General features: G+C 54.8%; 2 protein-coding genes across 3 annotated transcripts; one reads left to right on the top strand and one right to left on the bottom strand.

Annotated features, from left to right (window-relative positions):
* The first annotated feature begins 4,623 nt into the window (after positions 1-4,623).
* LSM14B (LSM family member 14B) lies at positions 4,624-15,082 on the top strand. Of its 2 annotated transcripts, XM_061126892.1 has the most exons (10): positions 4,624-4,882; positions 6,817-6,980; positions 8,089-8,224; positions 8,958-9,074; positions 11,137-11,304; positions 11,530-11,607; positions 11,805-11,966; positions 12,320-12,470; positions 13,290-13,475; positions 13,956-15,082. In XM_061126892.1, exons 1-9 carry the CDS (start codon positions 4,756-4,758, stop codon positions 13,459-13,461), a joined length of 1,275 nt encoding a protein of 424 aa, XP_060982875.1. In that variant the 5' UTR covers positions 4,624-4,755; the 3' UTR covers positions 13,462-13,475; positions 13,956-15,082. The 2 variants fall into 2 exon arrangements, with proteins under 2 accessions (XP_060982875.1, XP_060982877.1); XM_061126894.1 differs by lacking the exon at positions 8,958-9,074 and having other exon boundaries at positions 4,627-4,882.
* Positions 15,083-16,770: 1,688 nt separating this feature from the next.
* PSMA7 (proteasome 20S subunit alpha 7) lies at positions 16,771-22,390 on the bottom strand. Its single transcript, XM_061126895.1, has 7 exons — positions 22,179-22,390; positions 20,026-20,152; positions 19,244-19,368; positions 18,493-18,615; positions 17,960-18,079; positions 17,294-17,356; positions 16,771-17,000 (listed from the first exon to the last, which is right to left on the bottom strand). Exons 1-7 carry the CDS (start codon positions 22,272-22,274, stop codon positions 16,908-16,910), a joined length of 747 nt encoding a protein of 248 aa, XP_060982878.1. The 5' UTR covers positions 22,275-22,390; the 3' UTR covers positions 16,771-16,907.
* Between the last annotated feature and the right edge of the window lie 68 nt (positions 22,391-22,458).

The following is a 22,458-nucleotide window of genomic DNA, read 5'->3' as shown; positions in this document are numbered from 1 at the left end:
CCAGGCACGCAGGCTTCAGCAGCTGTGCCACACGGGCTTAGTTGCTCTGAGGCATGTTGAATCCTCTCAGACCAGGAATTGAATCCATATCCCCTGCACTGGCAGGCGGACTCCCAACCACTGGGCCACCAGGGAAGCCCCCTGATACTCAGGGACCAAGTATCTGGTTCTGCCAGGGTCCCATCAACTCTGCTCACTGTCCCACCCAGCTGGACCTGGAAAGGCAGGCCAAGGCTGCTAAGCTAGGTCTGTTTCTTAACACACTTATTTGACTGCACTGGGTCTTAGTTGCAGCATGAGGGATCTTCAACCTTCACTGGGTTATGTGAACTCTAAGTTGCAGCTTGTGGAATATAATTCCTTGACCAGGAATTGAACCTCTTCCTCCTGCATTGGGAGCACAGCATCTTAGCCACTGAACCACAAGAGAAGTCCCCAAATACACTTCTGTTTACTCCCCACAGCATGCCTCATCACCAGGAGACTCAGCTGGGTAGATGGTGGGCTGCAAGAGGAGGTGAGGAGATGAGGAAGGGGCGGGGGGGAGGGAAGGAGAAGGAGATGGAAGAGGAAGGAAGGGATGAAGGAGAAGGGAAAGGAAGGCGGGGGGGTGGGGTTCCAAAGATGCATGAACCTCAACCCACTGGAGCTCTGGGAGCCTCCAGGGAAAACAGCCCTGCAAGCCCTGGGGCAGGTAATGCACTTCCAGTGGATTCACAGAGATGAGAACTTGGGGAGGATGCCTGGCTGTGCAGGATCAACCCTGCTCCTCTTGTCTTTACTCCCAGACCACTGAAGCCCTGAGCACACCTGTCCGGGGCCTCCCAACCCCTGGAAGACTGCCTGGAAGACTCCCAAAGCCAGCCCCCTGCCCCCGACCCAGCCCACCTGTAACTCCTCAGCTCCCTCCTGGCTCCTCACTCTCTATGGGCAATGTCTCCCTCCCAAAGGGTGGACATCTACCCCTCCCATGTGTGCATCAGGTCCTGGAGGAGAGGAGGGGACAGGCGAGGTCCTGCCTTGCTGGCATGTTCCCAGTTTCAGACCATAGGCTCGATTCCTGCTTTATCTGTGACCACCTATCTATTACTAACAACTCACCTGTTCTGTTTTGCTGCTACTAAGCCATGTGCATGCATGCTAAGTCGCTTCAGTCCTATCTGACTCTTTGTGACTCCATGGACTGTTGCCCTCCAGGCTTCTCTCTCCATGGGATTCTCCAGGCAAGAATACTGGAGTGGGTTGCCATGACCTCCTCAGGGGAATCATCCCAACCAGGGATTGAACTTGCGTCTCCTGTGGTTCCTATATTGCAGGCAGCTTCTTTACCACTGAGCCACCGGGGAAGCCCCTACTAAGTCATAATACCTGTGAGGTCAGTGGCCAGGCCAGGCATTCCTTCTCAGCTGCGTATCAGTCACAAAGTGGCTTTCTGTGGCAACTTGCCCCTCACCTGCTGCAGGACACGGGCAGCAATAAAACCCTGGGCAGGATTCTGTGTATCTTCACACTCGTCCCTAGTAAGAGACATGTGTGTGAGCGTGCTGAGTCTCCTCAGTCGTCTCTGATTCTTTGCAATCCTATGAACTGTAGCCTGCCAGGTTCCTCTGTCCATGGGATTCTCTAGGCAAGAATACTGGAGTGGGTTGCCACGCCCTTCTCCAGATCTTCCTGACCCAGGGATCAAACCTGCATCTCTTGGGCATTGGCAAGCGGGTTCTTTACCACTGGGAAGCCCTTAATAAAGGACACTCTCCTCCAAACACCAGGGCTTAGTGTGTGGCTCGTGGGTGCAGTGGAAACCTAGCCAGCCGTTTCTGTGGTCCTTTGCATGGCCCCCCCTCTCCCATGCAGAGCCCCAGCACCTATCAAAAGCCCATCACAAGCATTATATTCTGGGGTCCTCACATGCTCCCAGTGAGAGAGGCAGGACAGCTGTCATCTCTATCTGGCAAAAGGAGAAACTGAGGCAGGGAGTCCAACCTACCCAGAATCTTCTGGGTTCTTAGCTCCTCTCTCTACATCCCAGGCTTCCCAGGTAGCCCGAATGGTAAAGAACCCACCTGCCAATGCAGGAGACATAAGAGATGTGGGTTCAATTCCTGGGTTGGGAAGATCCCCTGGAACAGGAAATAGCAACCCACTCCAGTATTCCTGCCCGGAGAATCCCATGGACAGAGGAGCCTCGAGGGATAGTCCACGGGGTTGCAAAGAGTCGGACATGACTGAAGCGACTTAGCACACACTACATCCCCAGGCTTGGGAGCCTAAGGCTTGATGACTGAGCAGGTGGGCACTGTGAACGGCTATTTAGGGTGGTGGAGCTGGAGGGGTGTGTCCTCTCCTGGGAAACAGACCACACTAATGGACTCCTGGGATACATGTAGGCCCCACACAACTGCCCCCCCCGCCCCGTCCTTTTGCAAGCGCCCTCCACTGTGGGCAGGATGCCAAGGAATGAATGGCACAGCCAGCCTTCCTGGACCTGTGCGCCACGTGTATTTTTAGCCTCTGCCCTGCCATTTGCAGCAACTGACATCTTCAGGGAACCAGCCGGCTGCACACCGGGAGCCCAGTGGTCTCTCCAAGGTCTCGGGCACTGCTGCTGCCCTGACCCTGGAGCTCATGACCCAGCGCCCCTGTCCATGGCTGAGTCGGCTCCTGCTGGTGAAGAACGCACCTCCAGCCCCCCACCCCGCCGCGCACACGCGGCTGGGGCGAGATGTGTGAGCCACAGAACCTGTGACCTGGGGCAAGTCATGTTCTGGACCTGGATAGTGGGTGGGGAGGCATCAGCTGCACAGGGGACCCCAGCCCAGATCGTCACTAAGGTGCTCAGGAGACCTTGGGGGGGGGGGCACTGATAGCACATAGGCACACCCTGGGGAAGACTGTACTGTGCTGAGGGAGAGCCCTGCGTCACGCCTATGGGCAGAAGCCCCCAGGCCTGGTGACCTTTCTTACTGGAGCTGGGCTAACCCAGGGGCCATCTCACCAGTGCACCTCCAGCAGCAGAGAAGCACAGCTAAATCTCGGCAGTTAAACTTTAGAAGACTTTTTCATCTTGTCTTCTGCTCCTTCTCTGCTCCCTTTTCTCCAACCCAGTACTGTTCTGTTGCGGGGTGCCTGTGGGACTAGGGGGTTCACAAGGGCAGGAGTCTGTGGCAGGCTGCAGGAGTCTGTGATATCTGCAACCTGTGGGCTGGGTGACCCTCCCATGCTGGGGCTCTTCTGTAAAATGGGGAGTCAGAGCCAAAGTGCATGGTGTGGTAAGGGGTTCACTGCGGTAGCTCTTGCGTTTTCACTGGGCACTTACTGCAAGCAACGCCGTTTACATCTTGGTCAAGTACCCACTTAAATACGTGTACCTGAAATAAACGGTTCCCAGAGCCAGAGCACTCTCCCTGAGACGCTCTCTGCCTCATTCTGTTTCGTTTTTATAAAATGCTGGTCACCACTCATTAAGCTTTTACATGACCCAATGCTGGCCTCTGATCTGATGTCAAGAGAGACAGACCAAAAAAAATAAAAAAGCAAGTGCAGACGTAACCACCCATGGAGTACAAGGCTGTACAGGGAAGAGGGGCCTGGCGAACAGGAGGGGCGACCCGTTTCCCAGTTCACTGCGAGACCTCCAGCCGGAGCCGGACAAGGCGGCAATCAGGCCAGGTCAGGCGGGGCTCGGAGGCCCTGGTGGCGCGGCGGGGATTTATTTTAAGGGACGCGGAACGCCACCGCAGGAGAGGGGGAGGGGCGGGATTAAAGGAGATGCGCTCAGCATGTTATATTTAGCGGCCAACGCGCCGGAAGCGCTCATTACCCGCAGTTACTACGGCGCCCCACGCGCGAGGGGCGGCCCCCACCCTAACCTCCTGGGCAGTGACCTTGATCCCGTCTTCGTGCCCCAGGGGAAGAGACCCTGCCCCCGGACCCTCCGCCTCCACCCCTCAGGCAATGACTATGGCCCGGCCTCCTACCTTCTACTCTTAAGGAAGAGACCTCCCCGGTCCCCCACCTTCACCCCACGGGCAGTGACCTCGGCCCTCCGTCACTCCCCGAGGAAGGGAGCCCCCAATCTTTGCCCCTGGGGAACGGGAGAGTTGGGGCGCACTCTGGCCTTCCCGCCCAGGTCCGGAGAAAGATGTCCGGCAAGCTGCTGAAAAAGGGAAAACTGAGAGCCGTTAACACTGTCCACTGGCTCCCTGTCCCTGGGTGGCGAGAAGATTAGCACGCGCTGCAGGCAGAGCTTGGCGCCCCGCCCTTTCGCCACACGTGTGCCCCGCCCCTCCCGCGCACGCGCGCTCCGCCCCGGCCGATTCCCACCCCTCCCCCAGTCCTGCCCGTCGCGTCTCGTGCTACCACCCTGCGCGGGGCCCGCCGGGAGCCAGCCGAGAAGTGGGGCGGAGAGCTGGGGAAAGCCCGCCCGGGCTGGCGGCGCTGGCTGCGCAGGCGCACATCGCGGGCCCGCCCCCAGGCCGGCGGCACGGCCATATTTAAAGGGAGGCCGGCGAGGCGAGCCAATGGGCGAAGAGCGTGTGGGGGCGGGGCGTGGCGGCGCAGGCCCCGGATGTGGCTGCTGTGGCCCCTCCTCCCCCGCGCTCCCCTCAGAGCCCCAGGCCGCGCGCCGCCGCCGCTCACTCGCTGGTCCCCGCGCAGGCCCTCGCGCGGCGGTAAGGCGGCGCCGAGGCCGAGGAGAGGGCAACGAGGCGACCGCGCGGAGGCGAGTGGGCCAGGCCCGGCCGGGCGGCCGCCGCCATGAGCGGCTCCTCGGGCACTCCGTACCTGGGCAGCAAGATCAGCCTCATCTCCAAGGCGCAGATCCGCTACGAGGGCATCCTTTACACCATCGACACGGACAACTCCACCGTGGCGCTCGCCAAAGGTAGCGCCCCGCGGCCGCCCCAACCGTCCGGCCCCCGCCCCCGCCAACAGCCGGGCCCGCGCCCCCGCCCTACCCCCACCTCGCCAGCGCGCCCCCTCCCCAGTCCCGCCTCACCTCCCGGGGCGCCCCTCCCCCGCCCCCCGGCGCACCCCCGCATCCGGTCCGCGCCCCCCGGGGCGTCCCTGGCCTCCGCCCCTCTCCCGTTGCAGCCCTCCGGGGCTCGACCCGCACAATGGGCTCTCCCGGCCCCGGAGGCGGCGTAATTGTGAGCGGCCGCCCGGCTCTGCCCGGAGTTGGGGTGGGGAGGTGGGGGCGGGTCCAGCTCCCGCGGCGCCGCCCCCCGTTCTCCGTGGTGGCGTAGCCCACCTCTGCAGGTGGGGGCTCGGCGTTGCTGGGCTGTCTTCTCCCCCACCTGCCCTAGGGCCGAAGGGGCCGCGGGCGCCGAGAAAACCCGGTCCCTGGGGGGAGGGGAGGGAAAGGGAGGGGTAGGGGGAGCGTGCAGACCCGAGTCTCCCCGGGCCTCTCCAGGCCGCTGGGGGGGCGGGGGGTGAGAAAACGACTCCTGCAAGCCCTTCTGGAACCTATTAAGCAGCTGGGGCCTTGAGCCTGAACAAATACCACGTCTTAATGGATCCTCCTGCTAGGATAAGAGCATCGGCTGGCGGCTAGGTGCTCCGTTTGAAAGCGCCTTCCTACTCTTAATTCAGACGTTCGGTCTGTGGGTATATTCTTTGGTGACAGACCTCTCCCTGCGGGCGTTGGTAACCCCACTGAAGTCTTGGGAGACTTAGGGAAAGATGGCTGCATTGTCCCTCTGCTGGAGCTCAGAGTCTTTCTGAGTGTGTTGAGGCAGGAGGTGGCCCCAAAGTTCCTTTGTCTTCATCCTCCGGGAAGGTAACTAGTGTCGTTCCTCTGCCTCGTAGAAGTGCTGCGTGCAGCCAGGTCTATAGAAGCCCCATGTGGTTGGTGAGTCTTGTTAGGCTAGGGACATTGTGCTGGGCTTCAAGGGTCAAGGCGCAGCACCCACTCTCTTGTGTTAGAGCCCCAGGCCTTTAGGTCGCAGTCAGTTCCCAGCTCTGGGAATAGCTCCTCTAAAGACTAGTAGTTAGGTGTTTGGATGGACGCGTTGCTCCAGGAGGTGTTGATACAAGTACTATTAGTATTGTGTTAGTATAAGTACTAATTTGTATTAGTACTGACTAGTATTAGTATTATAAGATTATATCGTCATTTGTACTCTTGAGTTTTGACAGCATTTGGCCTGAGACCCTGGTTGGAAAACCTGAGGCCCATAGTAGTCCCTGGTCCTCACTGTGCTCAAATTAGTTAGAGGCAGTCTCAAGCCCATCTGTGCCTCAGAGATCCCAGGAGGAGACACTTGCTTGGGCTCCTTGAACCCTGCCATTATGGGTTAACCCCCTAGGAAGTTCCGCCAGAAGACAGTGACACTGCTGGTGGGGGTCCATGTTCAGGGCACCCCTCTCCCATTGTTTCTCTACCAGCTCCTCCCAGGCTGCTTGTGGACAGAAGGGTGGGGATAGCACTCAACCCACGGCTTTTCTCGGTTGAAAACAAGACTCCCCAGGGCTGATGTGTTGTGAAGTTTCAATCAAAAAGCAGCTTTGGGGCTGTTTAATCTGCTAAGTCAGATGTGAACGGGGGTTCTGTAAATCAGACGACTCATTTTGCAAGAGCGCTGGTTTGTGTTTGAAAATGAGAATATTGAGCTTCATGAATCTTTCCTTGTCCTTTGTGACCTAGAACTTTTTGGAGCTTTGACAGCTGGGGACTTGTCGGTTGATAATGGGGTCTTCTCCATTGATAATTGGGGGTGGGTAGTAGTTGAAACGTGGAAACAGGCTCCTAGGAGGGGACTGATTGAATGCACTTGGTTGAGGACAACAAATTAACCCTTCTTTTTCTCAACCCCTAAGTGAGGTCCTTTGGTACTGAAGACCGTCCCACAGATAGGCCTGCCCCCCCTAGAGAGGAGATTTATGAGTACATCATCTTCCGGGGAAGTGATATCAAAGATATTACTGTGTGTGAACCTCCGAAAGCTCAGCACACGCTCCCCCAGGATCCTGCTATCGTTCAAGTAAGTGCCTTGCTGTGTTTTTGTTGTGGGCATTGTTTCTAAGAGGTGCTGGTTTCCAAGTGGAACTTGGTGTCATCTGGCCATGGCCAGAGTGCTCAACTCAAAGAATGACCTTTTCATGAAAAGTAGTTGAATTTTTGTCTAGGCAGTTGGTGTTCTGTGGGAGGTCTTAACCTCCTTTAAAACTGTGGGGTGTACTGAAGAGGGAGGTGGGTGTGCTAGGAGGGGTGGGAGCGAGATGCTTCTAGGGGAAATTACTGATATGCACCTGGGGGGCTTGTCCTTAGTGTCTGGTTGGGTAAGCCTGGAGCCCCAGTGGCATGCTATGAGTAGCAGAGATGCTTGGAGGGACTTGGGTCAGCAGAACTCGCTCTCTCTACACTGTCCAGGCGTTGCATTCAGAGTTGCGGGACGTTGATGTTGCAGGTCTCATACCACATGCCTGCCTGCTGCATTAGGGCATTTGCCTTGGATTACTAGGGAGCCCAGGCTGATACTTTCTTGACTTGTAAACTTCGACAGTCACTGACTCTTCTGGGGTTCACACTGCAGGAGGCTCTGGGGCTGAGCATGCCCCCTGGGAGGTAGGAGCTTGCACTCTGGGCTGTGGAGCCCATAAAGAAGCCCCAGGCCAGACTTCGGAAAGGTTTGGAATGAGTGTCCCTAGGAAGCTGAGAAGGAAGTACCCGAGCAAGTCCTTGAGAGACAGCGGGGCCCAGGCACCAGTCTGCCTGAAGGTGGGCAGCCAGAGAGGAGACGCGTGGAGACAGTTTCCTAGTGGCACAGCTGGGCCCCTGAATGTTGGGGGAAGGGCCTAGTCGATGCCCCCCGTTCTCTGAGTTTCTGGTCACAGGCAGCGGGGGGCCATCAGAGGGGTTCATAGAGTTAGGAGAAGATCGTGTTAGACTTTCGTATACTGGTGGAGCGGGGATGAAGTGTGGAATTGGCGGTTCTGAGGTCGTCTTGGAGGCTCTCGCGCCTCCGTGCCGCCTCAGCCTCTGCGAACACAGGCTGGCAGCCTGGCTGCCTTTGCTGGTCTGCACGGCGCTCTCCAGGCAGGGTGACGGGAGGCCTTGCGCTGCTCTCACCTGTGTGTCTCGTTGCTCAGTCTTCCCTGGGCTCGGGCTCGGCCTCCTCCTTCCAGCCACACGTGCCTTACAGCCCCTTCCGAGGGATGCCGCCCTACAGCCAGCTGGCCGCCAGCTCCCTGCTTAGCCAGCAGTATGCCGCTTCCTTGGGTTTAGGTGAGTAACCCTTGCCACCTGTGAACTGCCTGTGCTGTGACATCCAGGAGATGGGCACAGACCCTGGTGGTGGGGACACTGCATTCTTGTCACATCTAGATTGTAGTGCACACTGCGTAATGTACATTTCTCAGTGCCCCTTCAGCTAGTGAGAAATTAGTAATTCCTCAAATGAGTGAGAGAGGCAGCAGTGTGAGTTTTAAAACAGATGAATCGAATCAGAATTCCTTTAAAATAGCCTGTGTCTGGGTGGAAGTTGTGGTACGTCTGCTTCAAGGAAGAAATAACTGATATGTGTAATTACAGATGAGTTCTAACCACTTACACATTTGTCAGCCTATAAATATAAAAGTTAAATGCAACACCCACCTATTCTATCCTTTTATCATTCTCCTGTCAGCGCTTTGCTCAAAAAATGAAATTTCCCCCACGGCTCAGTAAATTCTCCTCTACACGCATAGACTGAGGGTTACCTGGCCATAGGTTTGCAGTGTATTCAGACCACAGAGTTGCAGGCATTGCCCACTTGGCTCATGAGTCGTGCTTTAAGACTCCTGCCATCTTGACCGCTGCTCCCGCAGTGCAGGAGGCCTTCTCACCTGGCTCCCGCCTCCTAGATGAGGCCTCTGTGAACAGAGTGCCCCGTGAGAGAGCCTGCTGGGTGCGAGCGGGGTCTGTCCTTACTCACCTGTGTGCTTTCTTGTTTGCTCTTGTCTCCTTTATCTTCTTTTAGAGAAGTTGGTAAGCCCTCCAGCCTCAGCCGCGGCTTCCAGCCCTAGTTCTTCTCCATCTCCACAACCTGTTTCAGAGCTTGACATGTCCTCAGAGCCACACCAGCTCACTTCCAAGGGTAACAGCAGTTTTGGAGAACTGCATGCCGTGTTGCGAGCTAAGAGCGAGGGGTAAACCAGTAGCCCAGAATGACAGTAGCTGTAGCAGATAACTTGCTGAGCCCATGATCAGTTCAAGTGCTTCTGTGTGGTTTTGCACGCAGTCCTGGAGTAATGACTCCCACAGTTTTAAACGACTGATTAGGAAGAACCGGCAGTGCCCTTTGTTTACTCATCCTGAGTCCAGGGCTTGTTTTCACCTCTACCATAATTACCTCTGCTCAGAAGGCCCTTTTCTGGGGTTTCTGGTGGGGAAGACTGCAGGGCGATCGCCTGCTGCTCTGGGATCCGTGTGGCACTTTCCTCACCACCCAGGGCATGAGTAATCGGGGGCCTCAGATATCTTTGGGAAAAGAAGCTCCATTAAAATTGGGAGGCCAACCTGAGCTGTGGACCAGGTGAATAGTGGGCCTGATCCCTGGCTTGTTAATGCTGGTTTGTGCCACCTGTCTGCCGGGCACCTGCACTTGGAGTTTCTTGACCTTTCTGGGTCTTCTCCTTTCACCAGCAATCTGACACAAGAGCACTGTGTGTGCCGCCCTCACCATTGCAGAGACTCGGTCCAAGATGGTACCTGGGGCTTCCGTTAGAGCCCACGACTACTGTCAGTCTGTTAACCTGCTTGTGTTGCTTTCCTGCATGGATGCCAGAGGATCTGAGCTATGGCTGCGGTGGTTTTTTCCCCCACTTAAAAATTGCCCAAGATAGTTGGTTGTTCTTGGGGCTCTTTATGTAGAACTGCTCTAAGGGCAAGATAGTTTGGTCTGTTTTTGTGAAAGGCAGACAAGCCCAAGGTTCTTGCCCAGTCTGGTTACAGTGTGAGTAGGACGCAGCTGTGTCTTGTTGGGGGAAGGCCGTGTTCAGTGACACGATTGTCAGAGAAAGTGGTCTAGGTTAATTAATGCCATCACAGAGAACACTTAGAAGTACCAGTGTGGGGACTTCCCTGGTAGTCCAACGGTTAAAAATTCGCGCTTCCCCTGAAGGAGGCACAGGTTTGATCCCTGGTCAGGAAACTAAGATCTTGCATGGTTTGTGGTGTGGCCAAAATAAAAAAAAGTACCTGTGTGTAGGGCCTGGCTTCTGAGTCCTGATCTTTACAAGGAATTTCTCACAGTCGTTTCTGTTGTGTGTGGAACTAAGGTAGACTGTCCTGTGTTCGTGTGTGCTGGGCTGCTCCTCCGAACATAGTTACTCCATAGTTAGGATTCATTGTTCTTTGTCTCAGAAGTCTGTGCACCTCCACCTAGTCTTCAGCTGTCCGTTGCAACAGTGCCCATAGGAACGTGGGAGGGGAGATGGCCTGACCTCCCTGTCTGACCTCCTCTTGTGGCTGAGCCCCTCCCGTGAGCTGGGAATTCTGCCAAGACTGGCTTCCGAGGCGTCTCTCCTGCCCTCAGGCCTAGGGATGCCTCGGGGTGGGGAAAGACTCCTGCGGTGCCTGCTCCTGGGGCAGCCTGGGAACCCTGGGCTCTTAAAACAGGCCTTCATGGGAAGAGCGCAGGCTGTCACTTCTCTGTAGTCAGCTTTCATCACTTCATCCTTTTTGATTTTATTGTACCTTAAGCAAAAATGACCATGTTCTAGCATTTTTAACTTCAAAGGCTGACCACTGCATTTTTTGGAAGATGCCAGATTGAGATGGTTCTTGTCCAGCAGGGCCCAGAGTGAAACACATTCTCAGACCGTGAATTCACCAGCATCTCATTACTGTCGAGCCCCCATGGGGTTAGAGCTTGTGTGGTTGGGGGAAGCGTTTTCTAAGGCACTTGAGAGGTGTTCGTGGTGGTAGGGGTTTCCCTCCTCGGGGTGCCCTAACTAGGGGAGCCTGCTGGCTTTGTTGCTGCCTAGGCTCAATGCAGGGGATGGCACGGGTCGGGGCTGTGCTGCGTTTAGTAGAATTTCTCAAGGCGGTTGCCTTCCTCTTCTCCCTCACTCGCCAGCTGGGAGACAAGTATCAGGGTGCGGGGTGTGAGGCTTGCTCCTTTTCTCCATTTTTAAATCCTCTTCTCCTCAACTCAGGAGCCAGCTTTCCGTCTGTCTCAGTTGGCAAGAGCCCCATGGTGGAGCAGGCTGTCCAGACTGGATCTCTTGATAATTTGAACTCCAAGAAGCTGTTACCTGGCAAGGGCACCGTGGGCATGCAGCTCAATGGCCGCCCGGCCCCACCCGGCAGCAAGGCCACCCCCGGTACTTAACTGCTCTCTCCCCTGGTCTTTATTCATGTTCTCAGGCACAGCGCTTCCTGGGGGTCTCTATTTTTTAACTAGACCCCCCCGGCCCCACACCTCACAAGCCCTATAGGCTTTGCAGGGCAGCCTCTTGCCACGTGTTCCCTGGGGGTGCTGCCCCCATCCCTCACCGGGCTCTGCTTCTGCAGATGCTGGCCTTAAACTCTTCCCTTTTGCACCTTAGATGTAGCTCAGCCGGCAGCTGTGCAAACTCAAGGGCAGGTGAACGACGAGAACAGAAGACCTCAGAGGAGGCGCTCAGGTAACAGGTGTTGCCATTTAGAGTTCTGGGGAGCTGTGCTCTGCTCATGGCTCCTGCCTGCTTCTCGTGGGTGACAGTTTCGGGGGGCTGGGTTCAGCGGTGGCTTCCATGTACTCTGTCCCTCTTGCTCTGCTGTCTCACGCTGAGCAATGTTGGGTTAGTGGTTTAACAGCCAGGGTCACCCTTTCTTCTCACAGGGAACAGACGAACAAGGAACCGCTCCAGAGGGCAAAGCCGTCCAGCTAACATCAAGGAAAACACAATCAAGTTTGAAGGTGACTTTGATTTTGAGAGTGCAAATGCCCAGTTCAACCGAGAAGAGCTGGACAAGGAATTTAAGAAGAAACTGAATTTTAAAGGTCTGAAAATTTTCCCTCACCCCAGGAGTGTCCATAGAGTGGGTCAAGGAAAGACAGCTGGGGGTGGGGGGCAGCTGGGAATGGTGGTCAGTGGGAGAGGGTGCTGCCATGTAAGGAAGTCCCGGCAAGGAGAGGCGTCTGGAGGTGGGGACAAAGGCAGGCTGCAGGGCCTGGGGCAGTGCAGGGGGGGGACCGAGACCAGCCCTGAGGAGCAGAAGAGCTTCCACTCAGTGCAGAACACTCCTGGGTGTTTCCCAAAGCCTCAGTCAGGCGGAGTGGCCCAGTGGGGCCTGTCCTGGCGGAAGGGGCTTGCTTTGCTCCCTGGCATCTTGGTGCTCTGCTTCTCTGTGCAGATGACAAAGCTGAGAAAGGGGAAGAGAAGGACCTGGCCGTGGTGACCCAGAGTGACGAGGCCCCTGCTGAGGAGGACCACTTGGGACCCAACTGCTACTACGACAAGTCCAAGTCCTTCTTTGACAACATCTCCTCTGAACTCAAGACCAGGTTGGGGGGCTGAGGGACAAGGCAAGGCCTCGGGGAGCTGCTGTGGAGATGGTGTACCTGCGCTCTTGAGACTGGGGCATGCTCCCATGGAGACCAAACCCAGATCTCAGGTTCAGGGCAGATCTCTTGGGCCCCCATTCAGTTTTACCATCATGCATACAGTAGCCCCAGTGGCGCCGGCAGTAGGTGGGGGCCTGGGAGCCCTGGCAGTCACTGGTGCTGGAGTGATCTGACGCAGATCCAGGCTCCTCTTTGTTCAGCTGCCCTTTCCCCATCAAGGGGGGGTGGAGTGCTCCCTGCTGGTACTGCTGATGTTCAGTTCTGCACCACCTCGCCTGCGCCTGCTTCCTGGTCTGACCTTGCTGGCTTGAGGCCCTTGCCACCTAGGCAGCTGGCAAGGGTGTCCACGGTTTTAGTACCCAACAGCTGATGCCCAGGTGCTGCCCGGGAACATGCTAGACAGTAAATGGAGTCTGAAGGATGAGCATGGTGTGGACACTTAGGTCCTTTCGTTCTCAAGTGGAGTAGTTGTGCTGGGGGTGCAGCAGAAAGGAAAGGAAGAGGCTCTTGTCTCCCCTCCCCCTGAGCACACGGGGGTCTTGTGCTGGCCTTAAGACATTGCAGGTGTGAGAGACCCGTCCAGTGGGAAACAGGCCTGGGAACCCTTGCAGTGCAGAGGCTCGGGCTCCAAGATCCTGACTGGATTGCCCCCCCGCCCCACCATGGCTCCAGTGATGAGTCACCATCTGTCCTTCCTTCCCAGGCTGTGTGAGGAGCTGCCTGCTGCAGTTAGTTTCACGTTCTTTGTTTGTGGTTCAGTTCCAGGCGGACGACGTGGGCTGAGGAGAGGAAGCTCAACACGGAGACCTTCGGGGTGTCAGGGAGGTTCCTCCGAGGCCGTAGTTTCCGCGGTGGATTTCGAGGGGGCAGGGGCAACGGTGCAACCCGCCGTAACCCAACTTCCCACAGAGCTGGGACTGGCAGGGTGTAAGGAGGCAGCCAAAGGTGAGTGAGGGGGCTTCGTGATCCTTTAGCATCGTGGCCAGACTGGGCCCTGTGATCTTAATGAATCACTTGGGGGGCTCTCAGGGACAGTGGGACTCAGGCCCCAGGTTGTCAAAATGAGGGTCCAGGCACAGAAGGGTGGGATGTTTCCTTCTCTAGTGTGGTCAATCAGGAGAAATGATTACAAGCTGGGGCTCAGCTCCAGCCTGGCCCTGCAGTGCCCCCGAGTCTTCATCTTTAAACTACGTCAAGGGGGATCACGTTTGCCCCTTGGGGTCTGGATGGTGCATGAGCTGTAGGTGGGACCTGGAGCTGCCTTCCAACCCCCAGTGTGGACAAAAAATGACCTCAGGTTGTGTTGGCTGACTTGGGGTCGGGGGAAGGTTGAGTAGCCCATTCTTCATTGGAGGCCAAGGTGTGCTGGGCTTGGGCTGGGGAGCTGCCTGGTGAGACACTCATAGGTGTCATGTCTTCTTGAAGGCTCTTGCTGAAGCAGCACGGGTGCCAGGCCGTGTCTACGAGGATGATGGAGAACGCTGCACTTACTGGGGGAGACATGGTCACTTCGTAGTTTGCAAAGTTCCGCGCTACTACTTAAATTTTGGACTGAACTTGGATGTGGTCTGAGTTAGAACCTCTTGTTTGGGGAAGTGTACATGGGAAACCGCTCTGAGGTGTCCTAGCCTATTTTTCGTTTTTAGTTGTGCACAGCCTGATTGTAAGGTTTTGGTGTTCTGCAGAAAGATTCTAGAGCGAAAGCGTGATCCTCATTTTGTGACCTTTCTTGGACAGTTCTCACTTTAAGGTGGAACCAAATTTCATTTGGCAAATGCAGCAGCCAAATGCATCTCTGTAACTCAACTGGCTGCGGGTGCTGTTGGCCTGGCACCCCCACTGCCACAGGTGGGGCCCGGGAGCCGGGCATGGCCAGCACGGGGGCATGTGGGGGCGGGTGGGCCTAGGGCAGGGAAAGTGCGGTGTCCCACGGATCATGTTGTATAAGCAAAGCAGATGACCCTGACATCCCAAGGGGCAATGTCAAGGTAGGGGCTGGTGGGGTCGGGGTGGGGGGCTCCTGGAGGTGAGCTGTCACTTGGAGCATGGCTTCATAGGCATTGGGGTGGGGTGAACACCCAGGACAAGCCCCTCTGTGGCGTGCCTGTCCTCACCAGTCCATGACCCAGGCCAGTCAGTGTTGGACTCAGGCCGAACACTGTTGGGTGTCTCATCCACTTGGAAATGAGCCAGTCTTTTTTTTTGCGAGGTCGATTGACCCAAGAGCATATTTCTTCTCAGTTGTAAATAGTTCCATGTTTTTGTTTTACTGGTAGGTGGAGGGGAGGGTGGGAATATAAATTCATTGCATGAGACCTTTAGTAGAAGCATGTTCCCTCTGACAGGGCATTGTGGTGAACATAAGCACCTTGGTAACTAAATCCCTTTAAGTAGGTATAAAGGTTTTAGTTCTGTATTAAGTTACTGTAAAGGCTTAGGTTTATTTTTGTAGGACTTCATGGCTAAGAATTAGAGCATAGCGGTGGGGTTGCCCTGTTGGAATAATGTAAACTTGTAATTATAAATAAACACGCAAACCTTTAAAACTCTTCTCTCGCTCTAGAAATAGTCCTGTTGACTCTGTTGCCTAAATTACATCAGGGTTAACATGCCCGTCCCATATGCATGCTGTGTGTGTGCTGTTCAGGCCTTGAGTTGGCAGATCTCTGGGGACACCTGGTGCTGTGAGCAAGACCTGGTCAGTCTGGATGTGGGCCATCAGCCAGGCCCTTCTGGGGTCAGTGATCCTACTCTCTAGACGCTTGGAACACTGGTTTAAAGAACCAGCTTCAGAAGGTTTGCTACCTTAATGCAGCTTCCACACCCCCAGAACTTCATGTTGATGCTTTGTAACATGTTACAGGGCTGGACCTTTGGACCACAGAGAAAAGCAGGGACCTGGCCGCTTCCAGATGGAAGCGCCGCACATCACTGTTAATGAGCGTCCAGGTGGTTTCTCAAAGGCAGTCTCAGGGCAGGGCCAGGCAGCAGGTGGACCCAGCCTTGTGCTCTGGCCAACGTCCTCTTCTGGGCAGTCCACCACTCCTAGCAGGTCCTGAGCCCTGGTGGTAGTTGCAGAATTTGAACAAATTCTTGGCAACTTTCCATTTGAGCGACTGACATCTTTGACCAATGAAAAATAAACACCTTCCACAGCTGACTTGCTGGATACAACCAGCCTAAACACTAATTCTAAACTAGGTAGGTGACTCCACACTCAAGCTCAACAGGTATTTCTCTGCTAGAGAGTCTAAATATAGTTAAGTCACAGTTTACCACCTATGACTACCCTTGCTATTAAAAATTTAAACTGACAATCATTGTGACAACTAGACACTTCAGGCTGAGTTTACAATGTATCAAGGCCTCTTGACTGTTTTGGCTGTGCTGTGTGGCTTATGGGATCTTAGTTTCCCCGACCGAAGAGTGAATGAACAGGGCCCTCAGCAGTGAAAGTGCTAAGTCCTGCTCCTGGACCACCAAGGAATTCCCGGTACTCTTTAGAAGTCTGATGGATGGATATAATCCATTGAACCGAGAACTCAGTTCAAGTAAAGCCATAGACAAGACAGAGCAGAGCCCTGGAGTACTACCAGTGCAGTCACAAGAGACCACCAGCCCAGAGACTCAAGAAAGCCCTCTGGGTTCTCCTGCAGTACTGGAAGCCAAGAGGCAATGCCATCGCTAAAGCTAGTGGCAGAGCCCACAAGAGCTATGCAGGCAAAGTGGGTGGTTGGGGTTTTCCTACCGAGGCAAAGCTGAGGACCATTACTTACCCTTAAGTGGGCTGGAAGCTAAAAGAAGGATCATCTTTCGGGCTAAAGAGGGAGAGTGGGTAGGGACCAGAAGTCTTTAAGGATCAAAACAGGAGGAATGCTGACCTGATTTACTAGAACCAGAAATTCAAGACCAGTTCCAGAGCTGCGCTGCAAAGTGAGCTCCTGGTTTAAACTGAGCACAGTCTGGCCTTGTGTCCTGACGTCATACATTGATCAAGGACTCCAACAAAATGTGAAAAGAAATGGTCATCCTGTGTGGAGAAACCCCAAGTTTCTGCCTCCATGGCACCTGTTGTCTACTGCCCCGTACAGCCTTTCCACAAATCCCAAGGGGATCCCACTCAGCCATCACCTTGTCTTAGAGCCTGGTGAGGAGTGGGAAGGAATGCTCCAGAGACCCAAAGTGAGCACGTTCCCTAAAGAGCTATCTGTACACCTAAAAGATGCATTCACCTCTGAAAGAAAGGTTAAAAAATAGGCAAATTTATTGTAGGACACTTGGACAGTACGATTAAATGGAATGGAAACGCATACGTATCCTTTTGGAAATCAGCCATGATTTGAATTTAAAAATCATTACAAGCAAAATTTCATTTCATCATGATGCTTTCTTTTGTTTCTTCTTTTCATTTTCTTCTTTTTCTTTTTCAATCTCAGCAACATATTTCTCAATCTCTTCAGGATTTAAAATCTACCAAAGGAACAGTGTATGGTTAGCCACACAAGGTGCCCCCAAACCTAAGTCCCAGATGCCCCCTCTGGCTGCTTCTACAGGAGAGTGAAGTCACATGTGGCTGACCCAGGGGACAAGGTGGAACCAATGTGTAGATGGTCAATGTGGGAATGTTTTCTTTTCCACTTGTGTGGGGCCCCCTGGAAAGAACATTTCTTGATGCTAGAGCAGTTCTGAACGTGCACTGCCCCCTGCCCTGACCACTGGGAACATACCCAAAGAGAAGGACAGCAAACCAACTTGGTGATTACCTTGAGGGGTTGATCTCGCCTCATGACAGCCAGCTCTATGTTTTTGCCACCTGACTGAACCACCTTCAAGGGGAGAGAAGAGTGTTAGACACCTCACCCACCTCAACTACACTTAGTGCCCCGTGAACCTGAACCCAGAACTACCACACAAGGGGAGGGGTGGGACGACTCCTGTCTTGGGGCAGCTGGGTTTGGGCAGGCTTGCTGTCTGTTTCTCCTCCTGCAGCACATGTACTCAGGGCCCTGCCAACTGCTCACAGCCTGCCCCACCACCGAGGCCTGAGCCCCAGCCTAGCCTTAAAGCTGTAACCCCCCTCTGCCTCTTTGGCTTCACTCCCAGCACCTCCAAGGTCTTGACAAAGTCAGACATCACAGCTCCCACCCATTATTCCCAGTTCTTCTAATTCTGACTCTAGCCATAGCTTGAGCCTCAGAAAGCCTGAACTCTAGGCCAGCTTAGCCACTTGGTACCCTGACTGCCCCAGATGTGTAAGGAGCTGACAAAGCACTAAAGTGGTGCCTGGTGGTACTGTGAGTGCCTGTGCCTCTCCTTGTTGCCTATACATTAGGCTGTTCTATCCCATGCTGTCCATTCCCCAGGCCAAGTACCACCACTACCATGGCATGGGTGTCTTCATCTTGCCCAGGTTTCAAACACAAACTTACTTCCAGAAGGGCCTTGATAACCAGCTTAATAGTCAGATCATCTGTTTCAATGGCTTCATCAGTGTAATTCTTCTCCAGGAATTCACGCACTGACTTGGCACCCCGGCCTATAGCATTGGCCTGAAACAGGGATGTGTGGTACATGGCACAGAATGCAACGATCCAGAGCCAGCCGTTGCCACCCTGCTCCTGCGTGCTGTGGAGAGGCAGCCGGGCTGGGGAAGGCCCTGCCCCATGGCTTTTTGCAAAGGGCTATTTGGAGTTGGTGCTCATGCCCACCAAGAATGGGACTCTTAATGAAAGGACATACGGGCATCTTGCATACGCCACGTGTCCTTACAGCTCACTGTCCTTTGCTCCCAAACATCAACGCTGAACTACTTCCCGGCTTCCGCATCACAAGTGTCATGAGCACAAAACATGTGTATGCGTACATCCTTCTATAAGATGAGGCCAGCTCAAGGTCCCAACAGCCTCCAAAACTGCTTCTACAGGCAAAATGGCTCCAAGCCCCTTTTTTGTCAGGCACTCACCTTCCAGGCATGGTATGTGCCCGAGGGGTCAGTCTGATAGAGTCGGGGGGTGCCATCAAAGTCAAAACCCACAATGAGGGCAGAGATGCCAAATGGCCGGCGCCCGTTGCTCTGCGTGTAGCGCTAGTGGAGAAAGAGACACAGTGACACCGCAGCCTCCGCACAGAGGCCACCCAGAACCCACTGCAAATAAAACACACACCATGTTCCAAACACAGATTTTAACAAAAGGATGAAAATAAATTGAGCCCATGTTCAGGTTACTTGTAATTCAAGTGAAAAATGAAACGAGCCCATGGTTTCTCAGCATTCCTCCTTCCTGTGCTACATTTTCATTCTTAGAAAACCAGAATGCATCATGGAAAGTGGCTGGGGTTCCTTGGAGTTACTTTGACAGCAGACACAATCTGGTTACACACCAGGTTCACAGGTGACTAAAATTTCACCAAGAGTGGGGGTGGCTTTTAGCCCCCTCACAACTGTTTAGTGACCGGTCATTCAGAACAAGACAAAAACTACATCATGTCCCTCTAGAAATATGAATCTGGACTACCGCACACCACTAAATAAGAACACCACAAATGCCACTGTAAAGGATAAACAACAGTAAAACTACAGATGAGAAAGTCGAGGTTAGGACTGTGCCTGTGGAACAAGTGCAGTTTCCTGATTTCCCCACAGTGATATCCCGTGGCAGGACGCTCCAGGACACAGCTCGACACCAGAGCCGAGCCACAGCAGGAACACCCACCTGCTTCAGACTGGCGATATAACGGGTGATGTACTCCACGGTGACCGGGTCCTCCACGGTCAGTCGGTGGCTCTGGCATTCCACCCGGGCCCTGTTGATGACTATTCTTGCATCAGCGGTAAGGCCTGCAAGAATCACAAAGACAATGCCCCCTAAGCCATGCCTCATCCGGGCAACTGTCAAGGATGGTGCAGATCACACGCATGGACAGCAGATAACCTTGGACAAGTTCTAAAACTGGTCCTGATAGGCAGCACCAAGGTTACTCTGAGAGCCCCACAGTGGGACCAGCAGCCTCTGTGAAATCCTCTAAGAAAGCTACATGGTTAAGGAGCTATGGGTGCTAGGCTACACACACACTAGGTCTTTGACAAGTCAATCTCTAGGGGAACTGGGATCTTCCTGCTGAAGGAGGAAATGAGTGAAGCCACAGAAGTGCAAGAACACTGCACATCCCGAGAGCAGGGTGCTGTCCAGCTCTCCCCACTTCATAGGTACACCGTTAACTGTGGACAGCTGACCTTTCTCCTGATAGCAGCAATATAGGAGACAGCACAGCCCCTCTTTTTGGAACTGTTTATTCATTTAGCCCCTCTGCTTCAGCCTTCTGGGGAGGATCCTATCCCTGAAACTGAGGCCAGCCCTTTTCTTAAAGGCCAAATCGTTCTTCTAAATGATTCCGGTTTACCCAATCACATGTCCCCCACAGCCTTTTAACCAGGTTAACCTCCAGAGGGCCGTTCTTCCAAGAGACAGAGACACGGTGCTGGCCCCAGACTCACCGGCGAATGCCATGCAGACATTATCATCCAGAGCACAGATCTTCCGCACTGTCCTTTCATCCTGCAGTTTGGCCACTGACTTCTTCTCCACACCAAGAACAACAATGTCTTTTCCTCGAACACCGACCTTCAATAAATATCAATGGGGCACTTACGAAACTGACCAGAGGTTTTGCCACCAGAGACACAGCACTAAGAGCAGATGTTAACATGGGCCTGTGAACACCCTTGGCGGGGGGCGGGGGGGGCATGCACACCCTGCAAACTGTGGGTCTCAATCCACTTTTGGTAGAGCTAGCCCAGGCATCACCATCTAGGCACCTAGCCCTGTGCCTTAAAATACTGGTATGTAGTTTCAGTTACAACACAACTAAGGAATAACTGCTCTATAATCCATGTGCTTGTGAACATGTGTCATTTCAACCCAGTGAATCAGAGTCTCTGTAAAGCTTGAGCGTGAGACCCTTAACAGTGAAGTAAGGTGTTCCAAAAGCAATGTTGCTGTGGTTATGAAACTACCCAAATCCTTCCCTCTCTCTCCTGTGCACTTGTTTTTTTTTTCTTTTTTGATTTTACCATCAGGCTCCAGGGATCCTAGTTCCCTGACTAGGGACTGAACCTGGGCCACTGCAGTGAAAGCAGAGTCCTAACTACTGGACTGCCAAGGAACTCCCCCTCCTGCACTTTTGAAACCAATGTGCACAGCAGTGCAGAAGTGCCTGGTATGGTATCAGGTGAACAACGTATCAACTGTTACTGGGAGGCCCATGGCTCTCTGCTTATGGCTGACACTGTAGCACAAGAAAAAGATGTTTTAAATACATGGGGGAGAAAACCACACTGGCTGCCAGTTAACCCACTCAAAGCACAGCAGACACAAACGAGACAATCACTTGTAAAAGCAACTTCTCTCAGTTTGGACAGGGTATCTCAGCCTTGGCCCTACAGGCACCTGGGCCAGCTAATTCTTCAATGTGGGGAGCCAGGTCTGAGCCCTGTTGGATGTTTAGAAGTCTCCGTGTCCCGTGCAGAGAAGCACCAGGTGGCAGCGTTTCAGATTTCAAGAAGCTTTCTCATAAACTGTCTGCAAAGGCCAGACCCAGAGGCAGCAGTCCGGGCAAGCAAAGGCAGCCACCTGGCTGGCCCACGGTGGAGGGGTGTCAGTTGACATTCCCCCAGTAGTCTTCAAGCTGAGCTGAGGTAGGTCAGAAAGTGGATTTGGGGGCCTTAATTTCGAGATTCATGAAATAAAAAATACTTCAAAATTCACAGAACCGTGTGTTTTCTCTCTGCCTACTCAGGCCTTCGAAACACTAAATGATTAGGGGGGAAAAAAAAATCCACAAAAACCCATCATCCAGTTAGACCGATAAACAAACTGACAGGTATCTTAAAGACAACAAGTATTCACACCTGAAGCAGCGGCCTAAATGACAGACCGCTCAGGTGCGACGGGAAACGAGTCGAGGGCAGGGTCCAAGGGGGTAGGACTCAGCAATCGGACCCAGGAGGGAGCCTGCCCGCCGCGCCGGCGGCCCGGGAAGTGCAAGGCCGATGCTGACACCGGTCGCCCTTTGTTCTCGAGATAGCCCCAGACCTGGAGGGCAACTACTTTCTAGGGGCGGAAGACGAGAGGGAGGGGGGAGTCGGCTACCTGGGAGCTGTCCAGACTGAGTCCGCCGTAGCCACCTACTCCCTCAAGGAGCGCCTCGGAACTAGCAAGGGCCGGGCCCTGCCTCACCAAGCCCCACGCCCTCGCACCGCCCCCGGCCCCCCAGGCCCGCGCGGGGGCCCCCGCCAAGATGGCGTCGGCGGCAGGCGCGCGCTCGGCTCCGGACACGGCGCGAAGCGAAGCCCGCAGCCAGCAAAGCCCTTGTCGAGGCACCAGCAGCCCCGCTCGCCCGTACGCGGAAACCGGCGCCCCAAGAGCTTCCCGGCCTGCCCTCGCGACCGCCGCCTGCGGCGCTCCTTTCTCGCAGCGGCGCCCCAGTCCCAGCTTCCGTGTGCGCCCCAGACCACCATGCCTCCCTGGGCCCCGAACCACCGCGCGCCCGTCAGCGTGGCCCCGGGGGAAGCGGGTCGGGGAGACGTGCCCGGGCCCCACCCAGCCGCCCAGGCCTCTACCGCCCCCCGCGCCCCGCCTCCCCGCTCACCGCCGTCGAGCCCTTCTTCACGGCCTCCTGCGCGTATTCCACTTGGAAAAGGTGGCCGTCGGGCGAGAAAACGGTGATGGCGCGGTCGTAGCTCATGCCTGCTGGACTACGCGGCCGGGCCCGGGAAAAGCGCACACTCACGGCCGCGCAGCCGGCGATTCACAACGTTGCTGCGCCGGCGCCGCGCGCGCCCGCGCCCCCGGCGCCCCCGATTACGCTACCGGCGTAAGGCGGCGTCCCAGGGCGTCAGGCGGCGCCGGGCTGACGTGCGCGCGCAACG

Source organism: Dama dama, chromosome 23 (genome assembly GCF_033118175.1).
Source record: "Dama dama isolate Ldn47 chromosome 23, ASM3311817v1, whole genome shotgun sequence".
NCBI classification, from domain to species: Eukaryota; Metazoa; Chordata; class Mammalia; order Artiodactyla; family Cervidae; genus Dama; species Dama dama.
The sequence above is the reverse complement of the archived record's forward strand: the minus strand, read 5'-3'. Positions and strand labels throughout refer to the sequence as shown.

What these genes read in the sequence shown, in the direction of transcription:
- PSMA7 (XM_061126895.1), bottom strand. Translation starts at nt 22,274, where the DNA reads ATGAGCTACGACCGCGCCATCACCGTTTTCTCGCCCGACGGCCACCTT. An exon ending in ATATCGCCAGTCTGAAGCAG is followed by an intron (nt 18,616 to 19,243) that starts GTGGGTGTTCCT and finishes TTTCTCCACTAG; the next exon opens with CGCTACACGCAGAGCAACGG. An exon ending in GCACATACCATGCCTGGAAG is followed by an intron (nt 18,080 to 18,492) that starts GTGAGTGCCTGA and finishes TCCCTGTTTCAG; the next exon opens with GCCAATGCTATAGGCCGGGG.
- LSM14B (XM_061126892.1), top strand. Translation starts at nt 4,756, where the DNA reads ATGAGCGGCTCCTCGGGCACTCCGTACCTGGGCAGCAAGATCAGCCTC. An exon ending in CACCGTGGCGCTCGCCAAAG is followed by an intron (nt 4,883 to 6,816) that starts GTAGCGCCCCGC and finishes TCAACCCCTAAG; the next exon opens with TGAGGTCCTTTGGTACTGAA. An exon ending in AGGATCCTGCTATCGTTCAA is followed by an intron (nt 6,981 to 8,088) that starts GTAAGTGCCTTG and finishes CTCGTTGCTCAG; the next exon opens with TCTTCCCTGGGCTCGGGCTC.